The sequence below is a fragment of the Dryobates pubescens genome, chromosome 11 (genome assembly GCF_014839835.1).
Source record: "Dryobates pubescens isolate bDryPub1 chromosome 11, bDryPub1.pri, whole genome shotgun sequence".
Lineage (NCBI taxonomy): Eukaryota > Metazoa > Chordata > Aves > Piciformes > Picidae > Dryobates > Dryobates pubescens.
This window is the reverse complement of record NC_071622.1, coordinates 10,899,920-10,920,011: the sequence shown is the minus strand read 5'-3', so window position 1 is coordinate 10,920,011 and position 20,092 is coordinate 10,899,920. Positions and strand designations below refer to the sequence as shown.

The 20,092-nt window shown below is 46.6% G+C and overlaps 1 protein-coding gene across 1 annotated transcript in view; it reads left to right on the top strand.

Moving 5' to 3' along the window:
• XPR1 (xenotropic and polytropic retrovirus receptor 1) overlaps positions 1 to 20,092 on the top strand; it is a 133,640-nt gene that overhangs the window by 107,089 nt on the left and 6,459 nt on the right. The window contains exons 10-11 of the mRNA XM_054165231.1: positions 3,909 to 4,074; positions 6,608 to 6,799. Coding sequence (XP_054021206.1) covers positions 3,909 to 4,074; positions 6,608 to 6,799 — 358 coding nt within the window. The remainder of the gene's footprint in view (positions 1 to 3,908; positions 4,075 to 6,607; positions 6,800 to 20,092) is intronic.

Below are 20,092 nucleotides of genomic sequence, written 5' to 3'. Positions count from 1 at the left end.
AAAGTTACTGCTTAAAAGATTATGTTCTTTTTTTTTGTGTGTGTGGTCTTAAACCATTTATTTTAGACCCAGCTCCTGTTTTCTAGTAAGACAAATCTGTTAAATTGAATGTAAATGTGTGTGCTGCTTCAATGTTGCAGTTATAGGTGAGAGCTCCAAAAGAACAGTTTTCAGACATGTTAGATGGCTCATCAGTTTCTTCCCAAATGGCTGTTTCACAAGATCATCCCCCACCCTGTGTGCCCTTTTAAATTGACTTTAATCAAGTTGGTTCCCTTGATGCCTTATTCTTGCTGGAACCGTTCTGAGAGTGTTGGGCAGGAGAGGCTTTGGCTGTTATTCATAGAATTATTTTAGTGCCAATTAAAACAATTAACTTATCTGGAACACGTCAAAGATGAAACACAGAGTCATGCTTCAAGCATGTGTGTGCAGGTATAGACACAGCTAGTTAATCTCTGGGTGCTTGTCTCTGTTACTTGGTCTGATAGCTTACTGCTATTTCAGTTTCCTCCTTTTTTTTACCTTCCAGCATCAACCATGTCTCCTAGTTGTACCTTTTAGTCCCAAGCCTCATTAGTCTTGCTGCTGTCCCTTGGTGCTAAGGGAAGCACTGGCAGTGCTCTAACCCTGTGAGCAATAGCTGTGCTAATTTACCTTAGCAGGGTAAGAATCTGTGTTCTCAAACCTGTTTAGGCAGCTTCCAGTACCTGCTCCATCCCCAGCTGTCCCTGGGCTATGCTGCAGTCCATGACACAAGCATGCCTTTGAGTGTGCAGGGGCCAATTCATCCTGAGGTCTCCTGGGGAAATAAAAGCTACATCAAAATGCAAGATCACCTTAATGGTGGGAAATGACACAGTAATTCTGGCTGTGTGTTATGTGGAAGGTGGGGGGTGGTGGGGGGAAGGAGGCCAGACAAACCACATAAAAGGTAACTGTTAGGCTTTTCTAATATCTATTGTAGGTAATTGCCTGCCTGGGTGTATTTTACTCCTCCATGCAGCTGCCAGCAGCTCACTGGCTGAAAGGAGGTTTAAATAACACAATTCTTGGAACTGTGCTGCTCACACACATTTTGGTTTGGTGAGCATTTTTCTTCATATGCTCAATGTGTTTCATTTCCAGCTACAAGGAGTCTGACATGTGGGATGTAGCAGAGCATTACTGGCACCTTCCATTTTTCCTTGAACCAAATCAGGAGCATACTTCAGTGTGATGTAGCATTTCCTGATGGATCTGGGAGGCTTACTGCATCTACCCATGATCATAGACTGCTTTTGGGTTAGAAGGGACCTTTAAGGGTCATCTAGTTCAACTGCCACCCTGCAGTCAGCAGGGACATCTTCAACTAGATCAGGTTCCTTGGAGCCCTGTCCAACCTTAATATTTCCAGGGATGGGTCTTCTACCACCTGTCTGGGCAACCTGGGCCAGTGTCTCACCACCCTCAGTGTTAAAACAAAACAAACAAAACCCAAAACCCCTCCTACTTATCTCATCTAAATATCCCCTTTTAGTTTGAAACCATTACCAACTGCTTGTTGGTACTTGTGAGTTAAAATCATAGAATTGTCAGGGCTGGAAGGGATCTTAGGGATCATCTAGTTCCAACCCCCCTGCCATGAGCAAGCACACCTCACACTAGATCAGGTTGCCCAGAGCCACATCCAGCCTGGCCTTAAAGGCTTCTAGGGACAAGGCTTCTACCACTTTCCTGGAAAACCTGTTCCAGTGTCTCACCACCCTCAGGGTGAAGAACTTCCTCCTAACATCCAATCTGAATCTACCCACTTCTAGTTTTGCTCCATTCCCCCTAGTCCTATCACTACCTGACATCCTAGAAACTCCCCCTGAGGGACTGCAGGTTACATCTGAATCAATTTTCCTCTTAGTGGAAAAAGTTATGTAGCCTGTAGTAAGTTTTAATTCCCATGCCAGGCTCATCTTTCTTGCCTACATGCTTAGGTGAGTGTTGTTTGCCCCTTTGCTGCTGGATGAGGAGCCCGTGAGTGCATTTGTGTAGGCTGAGCTCAACAGGAGGAATCGGATCTGAGCAGAGGGGATGGCACAGTGTCTGCCTGCCCACGCTCTCTTCAGGGAGCCTGTCTGAGAGAGGTGAAAATCTAGGAGGAGTTTAGCTCCATCTTAAATGTCCACCATCTCAGCACTTATTCAAACTGCAGTAATCAGCATCAGGAAATCTGTTCTCAGATTGTGGAACTGTTGATCTATAATTGCAAGCAATTGCTTGAAACCAAAATTCAACTCCTAGCTGTTGGTCTTTTATTCTTGTGGCCTATCTTCTGTGAAGGATGCTGAATACACTTTGCAGCTGGGAAGTGAGCAGTTGCCTGTGGTACCTGCCAGCACCCTCTAGGAGCTGGGCTGCAGCAGCGCTGTAGCAGTTGGAAACCACTGTGCCTGACGTGTAGGGTCAGGAGGTTCAAATGGCAGCTCAGGTTCTTGAGGGTAGCTGGCAGAGATGCCAGTGCCTTAGCTAGGTCATGGCCATGCTCTTTTCTACTCTCTTAAAAGGTTTATGCTGTCATCTGGCAGTGCTAAGTGTCTCTCCTTAAAATTTTAAAGAACATGGATTTTATTAATTTCTTTTTTTTTTCCTGGAGAAAGAAAACAACTGTAAAGCTGTCTTCACTCCATTTGTTTTAATTACTCATTGTTTGCAGGGGAAAAAAAAGAAGGGTCTGTGATGAAATAGGTTAAGATAGTATCAGGGAGTGCTGAAAACAGAGGAAGGGCCTTTTCAAAAGGGAGGTTGGTGTGGTTTCTCTGACCTCTGCAGAAGCTGTTCTGCAGCTGGGTGGCTTTGAGGACAGAGCTCTCTAAAGCCTGGCCCTGGTTGAGCCTTTGTAATAGTTGCTGTCCTATGTGAGCACAGTGCTTTCTGGGTCAAGATCCATATCTGCTTTATGCCGCTAAGTCTTAATCCCCTATTTGGCTTTAAAATTTAGGACCAGAGCTTTAAATTGGCATGACACAGCGATGGGAACGTGTCAGTCCTTTCCTGGGTTCCTGTCACTGTGTACCCTCCAGGTTGATAAGGAGAGCAGTGTGAAAGATCAGTGTTAGCCTCTGCTTTCATTAATTTAAAGGTTCATAAATCTCTGAACTGCTGGATGGTGCTGGCTCTGTCTCTCTGAGAAATTGGCCATTAGTAACTATAACTAACTGGGTAGAGAGAGTTGTAATCAAAGGTAATGGACCATGAAAACTGTCTGGTTTGGAAATAGTAAAACTGCTGTTAAGGCTTAGAGGGAAAGTGGACTGGGATTGAGTGGGAGTCTAATTGACATGCAATAGGATTTCTTCTGCCCTTGCTTTAACTCTTTCCCTCCTAGAGGCTTTGGCACATCCCCCAGTAGCAATAGGCACTTTTACGACTTGTAACACCCAAGAACAACTCACATGTTAAGTAAACAGGGCCATGATAGGACTGCTGGCCATGCTGAGGGTCTGTAATCTGACATTTAGCCTGAGGGAGAAGGTGAGTGTGGAAGATGTCAATAAACAGGACATAAATGGCTAAAAGAAAACACTGATCAAATTGAGGAGCACCAGGAGCAAAAGAGTTGTGTAGAGCTCTTACATGGAGACAGTTTCTGGTAACTCAGCTGAAGGAGACTGGGCTCTTCTGCCAGTAAAAAATCAGAAAGGTGGGGGTGGGGGACATGAATGGTTGCATAAAGGAAAGCAGGAACATTGTTTATACTAAAACTGAAGAGGCAGTTGGCGGTTTGGGTTTTTCTGTCAGCACAAGGGAAAGGTCAACAATAAATCTTGAAGCATTTCTGTTCTTTCCATTTTTGTTCAAAGCTGTGATGCTCTGCCACTGCATTTGGATGTCTTTGACACCGTCATGAATTGTTCTTTATTGTTTTTTCCTGGCAGTTTCGAGTGTTCACTGCTCCCTTCCACAAGGTAGGCTTCGCAGATTTCTGGCTGGCTGATCAGCTCAACAGCCTGGTTGTGATACTCATGGATCTGGAATACATGATCTGCTTCTACAGCTTTGAGGTTCAGTGGGAGGACAATGCGGGGCTTCTGGCAAATACAGGTAGAGTGATGCTGGCAACTTGTGCAAGTCTGGTCAGAATGACCTGAAAAGTCAAGAGGATGGAGTCAGGCTCTTCTCGGTGATGCCCAGTGACAGGACAAGGGGTAATGGGTGGAAGCTGAGGCATAGGAAGTTCCATGTAAGCATGAGGGGAAAAATTTTCACTGTGAGGATGACAGAACACTGGAACAGGCTGCCCAGGGGGTTGTGGCATCTCCCTCTCTAGAGATATTCAACCCCCACCTGAATGCATCCTATGTCATCTGGTATAGGTGATCCTGCTTTAGTAAGGGGTTGGACTGGATGATTTTTTGAGGTCCCTTCCAACCCCTAATGTGCTGTGATTCTGTGAAAAACACTGAGCAAGGCAACTTCATAATCATCTGTCTGATCTGAAGAAGCAGGTTACCCATGACAGAGGAAATTAAATAATTGGCATTTCTAGTAAATACAGCATTAGAGAGATTCTGCCCTTTCTTGCTTCCATCCAGAGCAATGGAATTTCACATCTGTGTTCATTTCCTAATCCAGTCATTTGGCATGATGTGTATATTCATCACAGAATGTAGACACGGCACTTCTTGATTGGAAAGAGAAATCCGTGTTCCTGGCATTGCTGCTTTATTTCAGAGTGGCCTTGTTTTCAGCCTGTTCCTGTTGCTCAGCAAGAAAATGAGTTGCATGAGCTTGTTAACCACAATTTTTGGTGCTCTAGCCTGCTTCTTACAGGCCCTGACACAGTGCCCTAAAGCAAGAGAGGATGGAGAAATTTCCTTGGAGCTTGTTAGTGCCACCCTTTATTCAATCAGACCTGACGCTGTGCGTGCTCTGCCACTTCTTTCTAGCCAGAAGAGCCTCAGAGCTGGCGTATCAGTTTTGACTTTGGCCTTCCCCGGGGCAAAATGGTACCTGTCTCCTCCTGAACTGGGCTGTTGTCTTTCCATTTCCAAGCAGTGACTGCTGGCAATTTGTTATCTGATGGTTTTGACACTGTGCTGGAAGAATTTGCAGTATGCTGCAGTAAGCATCAGTGTTTGCTTTGTTCATCCAATCCATCTGATTTTCCTCTTCCCTTTATGACAGTGTTGCAAGTAACTGAATATTTATTTATTAGTTATATATAAAGCAACTGAGTGGATAACAACTTGTCCTCTTCCAGCCCAAACAGGAATGAGAGTGCAGTGCTTTAGGATAATTAGCAGCTAATCATAAAGTCATAGAATGGTTTGGGTTAGAAGGGACCTCCAAAGGTCATCTATTTCAATACCCCTGCAGTGAGCGGGGACATACTCTGTCAGAGCAGATTGCCCAGAGCCCTGTTGAGCCTCACCTTGAGTATCTCCAGGGATGGGGCCTCAACCACCTCCCTGGGCAAACTGTTCCAGTGTTCCACCACCCTCACGGTAAAGACTGTGTTCCTAACATTCAACCTAAATCTACTCTTCTCTAATTGCAAACCATTGCCCCACATCCCATCACTGCAGGCCTTTGTAAACAGTCTCTCTCCATCCTTCTTGTAGGCCCTCTTTAGGTACTGGAAGGCTGCTGTTTGGTCTCCCCAGAGTTTTCTCTTCTCCAGGGTGAACAACCTTGCCTCTATTAGTCTAAATAAGAAACAAATGTTAGTCAGCGAGGTGTTTGGTATAGATGTGCTGAGGGAGACAACACAAGAATATGGCATGCTTGGAGGGCTCCAGGCAAAGCTGGGGTTTTCCTACTCGGTTGCTCTATAAAAGTAAGGCTTTCAAACATCAGGAGTGTGACAATGTCATGTCAATGTAGTTGCCTCTCACCTTAGTTGCTGGGCTATGCCCTAGCTTTGCTTTAAAAAAAACCCAACACCACAAATCAAAGCCAAACACACTCATCAACCCCCCCCCCCAACCTAAACAAAGAAAAACCACAAAACCCTCCCAAAAATATCCCCCCAAACAACCCTAACAACAATGAAAACAACCACCCAAGCGAAAACCCAAAACAAAAACAAAGGCCACACCCCAAACACATACTGAAATATGGTTTTTTTTTTCCTCTTGCAGTAAACAAGGAAAATAGGTCAGGGACATCTTAGGCAACATAGCATTTTTGAGCTGTCCTGCAGAGCTTGGAAATGCTCTCCCATTTATGCACAAAAATCCAGTGTTGAAGGCCTTTTGTGATTCCATCTTTAATTTGATTATTCCCCGTTCTGCAAAGGGCCCAAAATGAACTTAAAAATAGATTCTTTCTAATCTCCTTGCATGCTGATTGTACTGGCAGCAGTGGATGAGTTACAGGATGATTTGTCTCGATGTGTTACTGATGTCCTATCTTCTGAATGCCTCCAAGATGGAGTAAGAGACTTCAGGATACTTTCTGGCAATGAACTTCTTTGCTGTTCTGGATGCGTCCATGTGGGTGCCTGAGCATGTGATGTTGGTTGGGGTTTGCTCTCATGTCAAGTGATCTAACTGTTACAGAAAGGGGAAACAACAGAAACTCTTAAACTTACTGATTCTGTCTCTCTGGAACTGTTTTCTTTTTCTCCTTGCAGATAATCAGATTTGTTACAGCTACTCCTACGGAGTGAGAGCAGTTGTCCAGTGCATCCCTGCTTGGTTGCGATTCATCCAGTGCCTGCGCCGTTACCGTGATAACAAACGGGCCTTTCATCTGGTTAACGCTGGAAAATATTCCACCACCTTCTTCGTGGTGACATTTGCAGCCCTCTACAGCACTCACAAAGGTATTGGTTAATCTGGAAAATCATTCTGCAAAGTCATGGGGCTTGCTCTTTCCACGAGAGAAGCTCAGAATTTGGCATCCCACTGACTCATGAACTTTTCGTCTCGTGGAACCTGTGAAGCATCGCAGTGGAAAAGGCCAAGGTCTGCCTAGCTTGCAAAGGGCATTTGAAGGTCGTCTTTCAGGGATTTTTCACATGCCTGGTCTGATTAGGACTGCACTTCTGGAATGTGAGAGAGAAATTTTGTGTTTCTTTCTCAGCAGGAGGAAACTTGAAATGCCTGTCAGGTTTTGCTGCGAAGGGAAGTTGAGTGGGAGAAGGATAAGGAAAAAGTGGGTTGAGAGTAGCTCTGAAGAAAGAGACCTGGGTGTATTGATTGATGAGAAGCTGAACATGAGCCAGCAGTGTGCTCATGCAGCCCAGAAGGCAGCTGTGTCCTGAGCTGCATCAAGAGGATTGTGGCCAGCAGGGCAAGAGAGGTGATTCTGCCCCTTTACTCTGCTCTTGGGAAACCCCACCATGAATACTGTGTCCAGTTCTGGTGTCCCCATCATAAGATGGGGGGACAGCTGTTGGAGTGAGTCCAGAGGATGGCCACAAAGATGATGCAAGGGCTGAAACACCTCTGCTATGAGGACAGTCTTCTCTATGTTCAACATAGAGAAGACTCAAGGGAAACTTATAGCTGCCTTCCAATACCTGAAGGGATCTTACAGGAAGGCTGGAGAGAGACTTCTTATAAGGGTGTCTAGCAATAGGACAAGGGAGAACTGTTTTAAGCTGAGGGAGAGTAGGTTCAGACTGGATCTTAGGAAGAAGTCTTTCAGTATGAGGGTGGTTGCACTCTGGAATAGGCCACCCAGGGAGGTTGTGGATGCCTCCTTCCTTTCCCTGGAGGTGTTCAAGGCCAGATTGGATGAGGCCTTGTGCAGCTGAGTCTAGTTGAGAGGCATCCCTGCCCATATCAGGAAGGTTGGAGTGGATAATCTCTGAAGTCCCTTCCAACCGAAGCCATTCTATGATTCATGAGTAGCTGACCAGGATCATCTAAATAAAGTCAGTCCATCATTCCCGAGCATAGGGAGATGTGCACAGTGCCAGGAATATGCCCTGTCTGGATTTTCCTATGTCTTTATCCATGTTTTTTCTGCAGCTGATATGGAGTTGTTTCCAATCCATTTAACTGCAGATTTAGCTCTGATCCCTGAAGTTCTCCATCTCCCTGGAAACGACAATTACTTGATTCTACTCTTGTTCTGAAGGGAAAAAAAGCTTTTAGTTTCTGCACTTCAGGCAGTCGCCCTGCCTTTCATTGTTGCAAACTCCTAGCAGCTGTATTCTTTTCTTTGAAAATACATGCCTTCCACAGCTCCAGAAATTAGCAACTGCTCACACTTAGGAGCAATTACCCTGAAATAAGATTGGGGGGAGGCAGGGAGAAGTGTTCAAGACATCCTTCTAGTTAATGTGCTGGTTTTTTGGAGGGGTGGCAGGGTTGTTAGAAACCTTCCTGTGGCCATAAAATGGCTGTTTGGACATAGCTGAGCCTGTGGTCATATGGATAATGTTCCTGAAGCCTTGCATTGTAATGACAGAGCAGTGCATTGGGCTGTGCTGGCTGAAGGCTGGAAGTCAGGCACGCTGTATCCGGAGGTGCAGGCAGGCTTGGGGTGGGAGCAGCAGTGATGGACACAGTGCTTGGCCCTTGTGCACAGCTCCTCCCCGCTGCCATGTCCCCAGAACTTGTTCCTGGCGTAATGTGTTTGCTCAGTGACATTCTGCAGCTCTTCAGTTCCAGCCCTGCAGTCCAGTTAGTCACCACTGCCAAACCCTGAGATGAGACAAATACAGATTGCCTGGCTGTAGTCACTGCTTATATGTTTTTTATACACGGGGCCTGCTCTGGGGAGGCTGAGTAATGCTTCTCCTCCCTTGGGGGTACACCCTGGACGAGCCTTCTGTGTGAAGGTTGGGGGAGATTAGGAGCTAAGATGAAAACCAGCATCTGTCAAAATGTCCCGTTGAAGGGTTTGACCTCTTTCTGCTCCCCTTGAAGCTTGCACCCGTGCCAGTACTGCTGACCCTCCTCCTCCTTGCTGCCATACATAACTGTTTGCTCCTCACGTCTGGCAGGGAGTGGGCTGTAATGAGGTGTTTACGTGCCAGGCACGGGGCTTGTTCCAGTTGCTGAGAGATGTTGGTGACTCCCAGCTTTTGTCCATCCAGTGTTGCCAGTGGGAGTCAGTAGCTTGCAGTTGTTGGTATTGTACAGAAAGCTTTGGAAGCTTGGTGGCCTTTGGAAATTACACGTTAGCAGAGACTTTGTAAATGTCACCGTGCCTGGACTTGTAGTCGTTTTTCAGAGGGCTGCCCAAAGACCTTGCTGCACTTTCTCAGCCCTGCAAACCTATCCTGGCAAAAATGCTCTTTCTAATACACTGTGCCTGTTAAGAATCCATTTTTCTCTCTCTGGTTTACATGGATTCCCAGTTCTTTTTGAACTGGGAGTCAGATGGTCTACCATTGACTTGTTATGATGTTAACAGTTAAAAATAGATGAGCTGCTCGCCCACACCTGTGTGTCTGCTGAAGGACAGCAAACACCCATCCCTTACCTACGAAACATCTGCTGGGGGCTAGCTGCTTGCTGGGGAGAGAACAAGCACTGCCCAAAATGAGTGTCAAACTGTGGCAGTTTTAGGCTATGCTTTTAAAGTTAGCTGATAAAGGTCCCTGCTTCTCAGACCTGCTCTAAACCGCTGTTTTGAACCTTTAACTGCAGCGCTAGGAGCAGTTTTATTTAAACAGTCTTTCATGCCTGTGTTTGTAAGCCTATGACTTGTACCTCTGGAATGACAGGTTTTGGCTGCCAGGATGAGGGGGTGATTGGTGGCCTTTTCTTGGAGGTCAGGTAATGTGCCCCAGTGCCTTTTCTGCACTGGGGACTCCCGGGGACATCGCAGCCCTCTGGAAAGGCTTGTCTTCCCTTAGGTTGAACATTGAGTAATTTGTGGCTACTCTGTAGGATTTTTAGCTCCTGTCTCCCAGCTGTGTGAAGATGGACTGTGTGGCTGGAAGGATTTGTTGGTGCTGGAGAAGAGGAGGCTCAGGGGAGACCTTATTGCCGCCTACAACTACCTGAAGGGAGGTTGTAGCCAGGAGGGGGTTGGTCTCTTCTCCCAGGCAATCAGCACCAGAACAAGAGGACACAGTCTCAGGCTGTGCCAGGGGAAGTTTAGGCTTGAGGTGAGGAGAAAATTCTTCACAGAGAGAGTTGTTAGCCTTTGGAATGGGCTGCCTAGGGAGGTGGTTGAGTCACCATTCCTGGAGGTATTCAAGAGGGGATTAGACGTGGCACTTGGTGCCATGGTTTAGTAGTCATGAGGTCTTGGGTGACAGGTTGGACTTGATGATCTTTGAGGTCTTTTCTCAACCTTATTGATTCTATGAAAGCCAGCTAATTTGTACAGAGTGCACTTAAAGCATTCTTCTGCTGTGTTTTCATGTGCTTGCTGGAAAACAGCTCAAACTAATGTGCAAATGCCACCTTATTAAGTGATGTATGCTTCCTGTAGTCACATGTAGAATTTTCAGTGTCACATGGGCTCTTTTCAGTGGTGTTCAGTGATAGGACAAGGGGCAGTGGGTACAAACTAGAACACAGGAGGTTTAATTGGAACTTAAGGAAAAAGTTCTTTCCTGTAAGGAAAGTGCCAGAGCATTGGAGCAGGCTGCCCAGAGAGGCTGTGAAGTCTCCTTCTCTGGAGACTTTCAAAACCCACCTGGACACTGAGATCCTGGGTGTGTGGGTGACTGTGATTTAGGAGGGGGGTTGGACCAGATGATCTCCAGAGGTCCTTTCAACCCCCACCATTCTGTGAGTCTGTCCTATAGCTAAGGATCCTCCCAGTAACCCAGTGTACTGTGGGAGCTTGAGGAGTGCTTCAGTTTCCCCAAAATACCACTGTTTAATAACTCTCATTGGTCAGGCAGTGCATCATTTCGATTCTTTCTTCCCTCAGAGAAGCTATTGCTTTCTTTTTCTTCCTTTTGATGGAGACACAGAATGCAATTTTCTCTTCTAATTGCAGTTGGGATGTTAGACTGGTATGATAGTAAAATTCTGTTAGGCTTTCTCTCCCAAAATTGCAATCATGTTGTCCTGGGACTAAGACTATTTTGACAGAGTTAACTCCAAGATATCATCCTGATATTCAGATATCATCTCAATTAGTGAAGCTGAGGTGGGAGCAACCACTCCACAACATAAAGCAGCAGAGCAGGCAGCAGTCGTGTGGCCAAATGTCAATTCAAACTGCCCAGCTTCACCCGGGCTCAGAAACACAACCACATTGCAGGGGCAGCAGCAGCCCAAGGACAACTGTTGCTGAGCTTCTGAGGGAAGAATTCTCAGTATTTTTATATCACTCAAAGGAAAGGGAAGCCAAGGCCACGTTGTTCTGTAAATATAGTCCTGCAGGGTGTGTTTGCACAGGCAAATGAAGCGTATCTGTAACTTGAAGCTACCTAGCAACCAGAGTGTGTGCGCTCGCAACGCGGCTGAGCAGCAGCCTCTGCTCCCCCAAGGCTCTTTCCGACCCTCGCTTTGCATAGAGTTGTTCAGCCCTGGCATCAACTTCCCTGGCAGTGCTTAGTAGCTTTCCCCAGAGCTAGCCAACTGAATATTATATTGCCTTATTTAATCCCCGCAGAAACCTGCTGATAATCATAGAATTATTAAGATTAAAAAAGACCTCTAAGATGATCGAGTCCAACCATCAACCCAACACCACCATGCCCTAAAGTGTCATGGCTGCATGTTTTCTGAACACCTTCAGAGATGATGACTCCAAATGATTAAGCCCAAGTCTGCAGCAGAATATTTATCCCAAGTGCAGTGTTGTTTTGACACAAACTGCTTTTTGCAGTGCTTTCATGCTGCCAAAAGCAGATGGGCTTTCTCTGACAAGTGCAGCAGTGTAGCTGCTTCCACTTCAGTTTTTTGTAGCAATCCACAGGGATCTCCTTTTGTTTTAAGTGCACTTGCATTTAAGAAGGTATGCTGACATATGTAGAAGAGCCAGCCTTGGGTTTGTTCCTCACACAGACCTGGTTCAGGCTTTGTAAGGTAGGTATTCAGCTCTTAGGAGAAACAATACAACTGGAGTGGTATTGTACTACTCTAAGAGTGCTGGTCAGTTCTTAAGCTTTATGCATGATTTATGCTCCAACTTTATTGTTTGTAAAATGAAATGCATCTTGGTTTTGCTGCTGTCAGTTTTCTCTTCCCTTGATACCTTTGGCTTACGTGGTGTCATCAAAATATATCTGACTCACCTAGAATATAGATTTGTGTTCTGCACTTGAAGTACAGAGCTCCTTGAGTGCTTTGTAGTCTTCCATCATTTCCTTGTTTTGTGGGGTTTGCTGTTTCAGCCTCAGCATTTGTGTGGTTACCTTGTTGGGTGCTTGTTTTTTTCAGGAACACATTACTGAGTTAAAATTGGCTGTGTGGGATTTTATCCTTTGACTGGAAGGAAAGATGATTTATGCCAGTTTTCATGGTCACTTTGATTTACACACCTTATTCAATGAAATCCTTGTGGTCTGTGGCTGGTGTCCAGCTATTTATTAACCTCTGCATTGTTCTAAAGATAATTCACGTGGCCTGGAAACTTGAGTAAGCTTCTCTTCTTTTGTACTGCTCCCACACTCTTTCCAGGTACTCCAAATAAGAGTGCTGAACACTAGCTGCCATCGGCTTGCAAGTGCCCTGGAGAGCCTTCAGTGGGTCTGAGATAATGTGACTGCCACACACCCTGCCTCTCATTAAACAGCCCAGGAAATTGACAGTAATTAAAAATACAGAAGTTAACTAAATAGGGCTGTCTCCAAAGGGTAGTGCTTCTGTCTGTGTTCTCATCCTTGCCTCAGAAACGAGCTTCTCTCTTGAAGTGGTGTCTAGATTGTTTTGGTGTTTTTTAAAGCCACCATGAAAGAAAATAGTGAAACTCCTTGCTTTGCCAAGGAATGGAGATGTGAGCTGCCATCCTTCGATTAATGGGCTTCTGCAGGAAGGTGTTGGACCATCCCTTACTAGCAGAGAGGTTCTGCCAGCTCTGACCAGATGAAGATGAATGGGAAGCGTGCTGCTGTTTGAAAACAGGGTGGAAGATTCCCAGGTCTTAGGACTGCTGCCCATTCCTCATTAATCACACCGGTTTCAGCTGCCAGCAGCAGTGACACCGCTGGCGCAGATGACTTTCTGCCAGAGTGCATCGCTGCTTCTCCCTCTCCCATGGTGTGCCACACTGCAGCTCCCTGAGGCTCCCCTAGGTGTGACGTCCAGGTGAAGGGTGATGATGCACAGCAGGAAGGGGGAAAGGATGGTGGGGACATCACACTCTGTTGCACTGGGAAATGGAGGAGGATTTAGAATAGAATAGAATTAACCAGGTTGGAAAAGACCTTAGAGATCATCGCGTCCAACCCATCAACCAATCCAACCCACCTAAACAACTAAACCATGGCACCAAGTGCCTCATCCAGTCTCCTCCAAAACACCTCCAGTGATGGTGACTGGGCAGCCCATTCCAATGGCCCATTCTTTCTGTGAAGAATTTCTTCCTAACATCCAGCCTAAACCTCCCCTGGCGCAGCTTGAGACTGCATCGTCTTGTTCTGGTGCTGGGTGCCTGGGAGAAGAGACCAGCCCCCACCTGGCTACAACCTCCCTTCAGGTAGTTGTAGAATAGAATAGACCAGGTTGGAAGAGACCTTCAAGATCATCACATCCAACCTATCAACTAATCCAACCCACCTAATCAATTAAACCATGCAGCCATAAGGTCTGCCCTGATCCTCCTCTTCTCCAGGCTAAGCAACCCCAGCTGCCTCAGCCTCTCCTCATAGGGCTTGTACTCCAAACCCCTCCCCAGCTTTGTTGCCCTTCTCTGGACACGTTCCAGCAACTCTTATCTCTGCTCTTCTCTGCCAGCTGAGGGACTGGGAAGTGGGTTGTGTACTTAGCCCTTGTTGCTATCATGCTAGAAACTGTGGGGTGCAACCCCTGTGGAGTGAATTTGCTGGTAGGTGGAAAAGTAATTAACTGTGATCCCGAGTGGGTACAGCGGGAGAGGAAAACAAGGTGATGTGAGGAACTAGGACTAAAAGGACTTCTATAGAAGCCAGCTATCCGTGCCACAGCTTGTAGCACCTCAACTGAGAAATACCAGTTCATTTCTAGGGAGTGGGAAGTGGGGCAAGGCAAAAAAAGTGGGCATATAGAATTCATGTACAGATCTTGTTTTAGAAAAAAACCAAAACAGTAAAAACTGTCCCCCAAATCCCCATTCCAAAGAGAAGAAAGCAATACATCTGTGAGATCCCATTCCCTAGCTTATCTCTTCTGTGTTGGTCCGAGGTCTCCCATCTCTCCCCCTCTTTCGTATCACTGGAAGAGCTGTCAGCACTGTGGCAAGCCAGATGTTTGATTTAGGTGTCACAAGAGCCTTACAGGGTGCTTCGATTGACCTCTTGGAAGTAAAACAAACTTTGTAATGGGATTAGCTGGCTTCTTTTCTTAATACTTGCAGGGTTTGTGCAGCTTGCCTTAGCACAACGTACTGGCAACTCCATCAGGATGATTATTTGGAGCCGAAACGAGCAAGGTCTGTCACATTGCTGTGAGCTAGGGTGAATTTTTGTCTGAAACCCTGTCATCCTGTGCCCGGGAGGCCTTCAGTAATGAGTTGTGTTCATTAGTCAGTCTTTCTGATCCTTTCCATCAGAGCAGCAGCAGTGTCATTAGTGAAGAATTGGAGGCATTGCCATGGGCAAACATTTCCATCCTGGCCTCTGACCTCCTCCCAGCTTTGACGTGGATCTCTGCAGCACCTTGAGCAAGCCCAGCTTCTCCATGCTGGCTTGTTAACTCCTCTAATTGCTTAGACACCCATCCTGGTGGTGGTGCTTCAGGGTGGAGCTGGGAAGGGTGAGGAGCAGGGCTGCAGCAGGACCATCCAGGCCAGAGCGGAGGTGCCAGCAGGAGCTCGCTGTCTGTCAGCCTGTGGTAAGTGAATGGGGAAGGCGGGTGGAGCTGGCAGCCTGTGCTCAGTGGGGAGCCTCGGGAGGGGATGAGAGAACCATGTTGGAAGCTGCACCTCAAACGTCAGTACAGATGAGGCATAAAATCCCACAGGGAAATCTCCCCATGCTTCGTATGACTACAAATGTCAGGGGGGACATTCCCGGTGCCGGCAGCCGCGCCGTGGGGGAGAGGCAGCTTCGGCACCTTGCCGCTGAGTGATTCATGCATTGGCTTCGCGAGCTTGCAGCCAAGAGATGGATTTGAATAGCTGGGATTTGGGAAGTGGACTGGCAGTACTGCTTTGTATCCCTTCACACACTTCAGTGTTAGAGGTGGCTGGAGAAAGGAACACTAGTAAATGAGGTGTAAGCCAAAAGGGTGGCCTACTGATACCTCTGAGCACTTAAGAGCAGGGAAGCCTGAGCTGTTTTGTTTTTCTTGTAATGGAACATTTAAGAAAAGCAACTGACTATATCACAAGTGATTTTCCTGTCAGATGTGTGCAGGTCTGGAGCTGTATGGTGCTGCAGAAATTGAGGAGATGCAGTCATCAAAGAATGTTCTTTAATCCTGAGTATATTTTTTGGTTGCTGTTATGTTTTGAAGAAATCTGCTTTGGGATCTCAGAGCACCTCAGAGATAGCAGATGACAATGTAGCCTGATCCCTAAATTGTCCATCAAAGGCCCTGATTACTGTGGTAGTTATTTTTGATTGTTAATCCAGATATTCTTATTAGCAACTCTGTTGGCAGACACTTAGATTGGAAACTCCATCCTCTCAAGTTAGCAGTTAAACATCCCTCAAGAATACTTCTCAGATGCTGGAGAAGCCACCAGCAGAAGACTCAGATCAAATCTCAGTCATGCCTGAATTGCTTCCTCCTGTTTGCAATGAAAAGACACTCTTCTGTGTGTGAGATAACAAGCACCAAGATCACTGCAGTGTCTTGGAATTAGACACAGTTGTCTTGTCCTGCAATCCCAGCGCAAACCTGCTGAGTATTTTCAGTCAACACACGACTTGGGGATTTCCCTGCTCCACAAACGTAGACTCTAACTAGGAGAAGAAAGGAGATGTTGCCTCCTGACAGCTCTTTGCTGTGCTGCATCTTGCTGCTCTGCTTTCAGTTGTGCCTGGAGGCTATAGCAGAGGCTTGCAGAGTCTAACGGGAAGCTCGTTCGCACGGAAGGGTTGGTGTTTGACAAAGCCCGTCAGCACACGATGCTGAGTCCTCCCTGTGCTCCTCAGGGTTCTTTGCCTTTCTACTGAGTGAAGTCCACCATGATATCATGGCTCTGCCATCGATTAGTGTGAAATGGTGGTACGTGCTGGCTGGGCAGAAGGCAACGCCGCTGCTGTTCCCTCATTAGGATGTATAATTATGGAGGGAGCTGTAAAAATGCACTTCAAGCAGGAAGGTGTTAGACAAATGCTTGGGGATGTCACTCTGAGGGCAGTTCTTATGTAGATAAGTCACTTCTGGCTGTCGACCCCCTCCTGTTGTGTGCTGGGATGGAATTAATGGGCACATGTCGCCCCAGGCTGAGTGGCAGAAGGTGTATGCTTAGTATTCCAGTGGCTATGCTCAGCTAACACGCTGTAAATATCTATGTTTTGGGGTTGGTTCTGCTTAAATCTGTGATTGAAAGGCTGGTCATCAAAGGAAGCTGAAGTCTGTGTGCCTTGACCAAGAGGTTTTTGTCTGATGCTGGAAGCAGAGTTTTGTGTGATATGGCAGGGCTTTACCTGGCTGTTTCCTGATAACCTCGTGCTTCTTACAGCTTTTATCACTGCCTTCACCATCAGCAGCAACCACAGCTAGCTGCTGTGGCTACCACACCAGGAGTGCTTATCGAGGGCCATTGTGCTCTTATCCAGGTCTTCAATAATACATGGCATTGATTTTTGCTGTGTGAATACTCTATGGTGTTTACACTGCCCCAAATAATTCAGCAGGGTAAACAGATAGTATTCTTTGGAAGCAAAGTCAATATTAACCACGTTCAGGAGAGCATTCGCTGTCTCTCTTTGATGGAAAGCAACCTTTCTCCTGCCTGTTTTTAGAAGGGGCTGTAATTTCTGCAGAGTAGGACTCTCTCAGAATGCTGGTCAGATACTTTGTCCCCTGGGGCTGGCTTGGGGATCCAAGATATTGCCTATCAGCAATTTTTGCAGGCAGTAAATTCTGCTGCTGCAAGTGCCTTTGGCTGTTTTCTGGGACTGTGGCCATTCACAGCTTCAGTTCAAAGGTGGAAGCCTTCCATTATTTATCTAGTTGACCTTCTGGAGCAATTTGTGGGTGTGTTTGTGCAAAATGACTACTGGAATTGACTTTTATAAGGTAAACTAATGGAAATTCTGTGGTGAAGGTTGCAGATGGATCCTGTGGTATGCTGCTTCCCATCGACTGATAGGACAAGAAGAAATGGCCTCAAGTTGCACCAGGGGAGGTTTAGGTTTGGACATAGGGAAAAATTTCTTCACCAAAAGGGTTGTCAAGCCCTGGAACAGGCTGCCTGGGGAAGTGGTGGAGTCACCATCCCTGAAGGGGTTTCGAAACCATGTAGATGTGGTTCTGAGGGGCATGGTATAGTGGTGGCCTGGCAGTGCTGGGTTAACAATTGGCCTTAATGATCTTAGAGAGCTTTTCCAACCAAAAGACTTCTATGATTCTATGACTTTGCACCAAATGGAGATAGCAGGGCACTGCCAACTTAAATATCCTTTGACTCAGCCAAACACCTCCAAGTTGCAGACTTGGTAATGTTACTGTATATTGAAATCTGCCCATCAACAGGGAGGCTAAAGCTGCACCTGCAGCTTTGCACACAGGGGTTTTGTGCTGGTGGTGTTCTGTCCTGCATCTACTGTTTTGAGTAACTGTGGATGAGGAAGTTGCTACATGGTGGTGCCCTTTGGAGCAGTGAGTAGAAAGGTCTTTCATGTACCTCTTGCTGGGTGGGTGAACTGCCAAATGCATGTTGCAGATCGTGGTATGGTGAAGGCTGTTTTTTTTTCCCTCTTGAAGAGGTTGAGGTCTAGTAGGTGGCCAGAGTGCTGCTTTCTCTCATCCTGAGACTAACCCTCTGTAATGGGTTTTTGTTGGTTTTTAGCACATCATTAAACAAAGAAAAACCACAGGATGAAACAGCTTCTGCTTAAATAGATCCTGACATCATCATACATATGCAGAGCTCCTGAAGAACTGGCAGGCCAGAAGTGGAGGGAGCTTCCGGGCAGAATATGAATGCCTTGATTTTCTAGCCCCCTGAGCAGCAGTGAAGAGGGCCACTAGGACCAGCCAGTGGAGATTGAGATATAATTGCTTGCCTAGAGCAGAAACATATTTCTGTACACCAGCTGAATACCAATGAGGGCAGAAGGAAGGTAGGTATCAAGCAGAATTGCAGGCAGGAGGGAAAGGAGGATAAGTGATTAAAGGAAGGGACTCAGAGGCCAGGGCTGAAGACAATAGGCTAGTTCCCATTAAAGCATTTTACCAGGGAGTGATTTGGGGGGTTAATGAATTTTTGCAGGAGATGAGTGAGTTGCAGAGCCAGTTGGTGAGAGAGAGAGGAGGAGCAAAGGCAAGTAGTGTGACCCCAGGTGCCACTGAAAAGGCCCTTGCAGAGATAGGGCCATTGAAAGGGAGCTGAGACCAGGGTAACCTAACTAAAAAGCAAGCACATCTTTTTGAGGTTGATGAGGTTAATGCCTCAAGATTTCTTACTTGGGCCATTTTCTTCCCAGTACTCGTCCTTTCCATAGCTGCACGCAACAACCTTTAGGTCAATTTAGGGTTTTTTAAGCAGCGTGAACCTTCAAAATCACTTTTCTATGTAATTGCCAACTCAGGTTAGAGTTTTGTTAGTCCCTTACATAGTTTGAAATAATAGTGAGAGGCCAGGCTGTCCCTGTGGTGGCTGGAGAACTCTGAAGGAACACCCAGCAGTGCTGCTTTGCTGCCCCGTAGGGCATGGCTGATGGCAAGGATGTACCTAAAGGCATGGCAATGGATGGTGCTCTCAGCACTGCATTCTCCATGTCTGCTCCATGAAGATGTGGTGTAAGGCTCAGTTTGTTTAAATTATATCTTTAAGGGAAAAAAACCCAAGTGCAGCAAGACCTAACCTTCAAGCCCAAACTACCCATAGGAAGCATACAGCCTCACAGGGTAGTGTGGAGCATTTTAGATGCTTTGAAAGCACTTTAATCCTTAACTGCCTCTCAATGATCATTTAGGATGTGGTGGTGGGAGCTGCACATGGATATCTAATGAGCTACAAAGAGCTCAGGCTGAGTCACTGAATGTCAGCCTCTGGCTTTTCTTCATGAAATAACATACTGGATGGAGTCTTTGGAGGAGCTGATAGGGGAGAATGAAACCTTCCAGCAGAGCCCTAATTGCTAAGCTCCAAAAACCTCACCTTGTCCTGTTTTGTGGGCAGCTGCACTTCAAAAACAGATGGGAGAGGTGGTTTCAAAGCAGCAGCGTTAACGAACATGGGCATCTGCGCCCCGCGTTCTGCGGGACTTCTGTGCCTGCTCCCGGGTGACGTCATGGCTCTCTGCAGCCCCGCTGACGAGCGATGCAACGCTAGACCTGTCCTTGGATAAAGCTGAGCCTGGGGAGGATGCTCAAAGCCTCCCAACCTTGAACAAAGCAAGGAAGCTAGTCAAACCTGGGAGCTGCAGCAGATCCTGGGCTCCTACTCCCTCCACCAGTGGGAAGCTTCAGTGCAGACAGGCTTTGCTGTGTAAGTGGCTTTAATGGGTTTGCTTTAGGGGATGTGCTTTGAAAGGGGAATGAGTGTGCGTGTTTGACCTATATCCTGCACATCATGTCCAGGAAGCCTGAAGGGTGTGATGGGAGGCATGTCCTCTTACACAGTGCCTCTCATTTTCACCTCCATTAATTCTATCGGATTGCTGTGTTACATTCATATTGTAATCGTTAGGAAGAGGGTAAATGGCCTTGTTGCTCCTTCTGCGAGCAGCTTCGGGGAGTCTGTTGTTTTAAAGCCATGTGTATGTAGAAAGCAATGTTGCCACTCAGTGTGGCACCAGGTTTGGACTGAAAACACGATGGCTCTTTTGTGCTAGAAGTGTTGCTGGCTTTGTTAGGAGGAATCGGGGAGTGAACCATTGCAGCAGCTGCACAGAAGGGAGGAAAGGCTCCTGCTAGCAGCTAGCTGCAGAGTG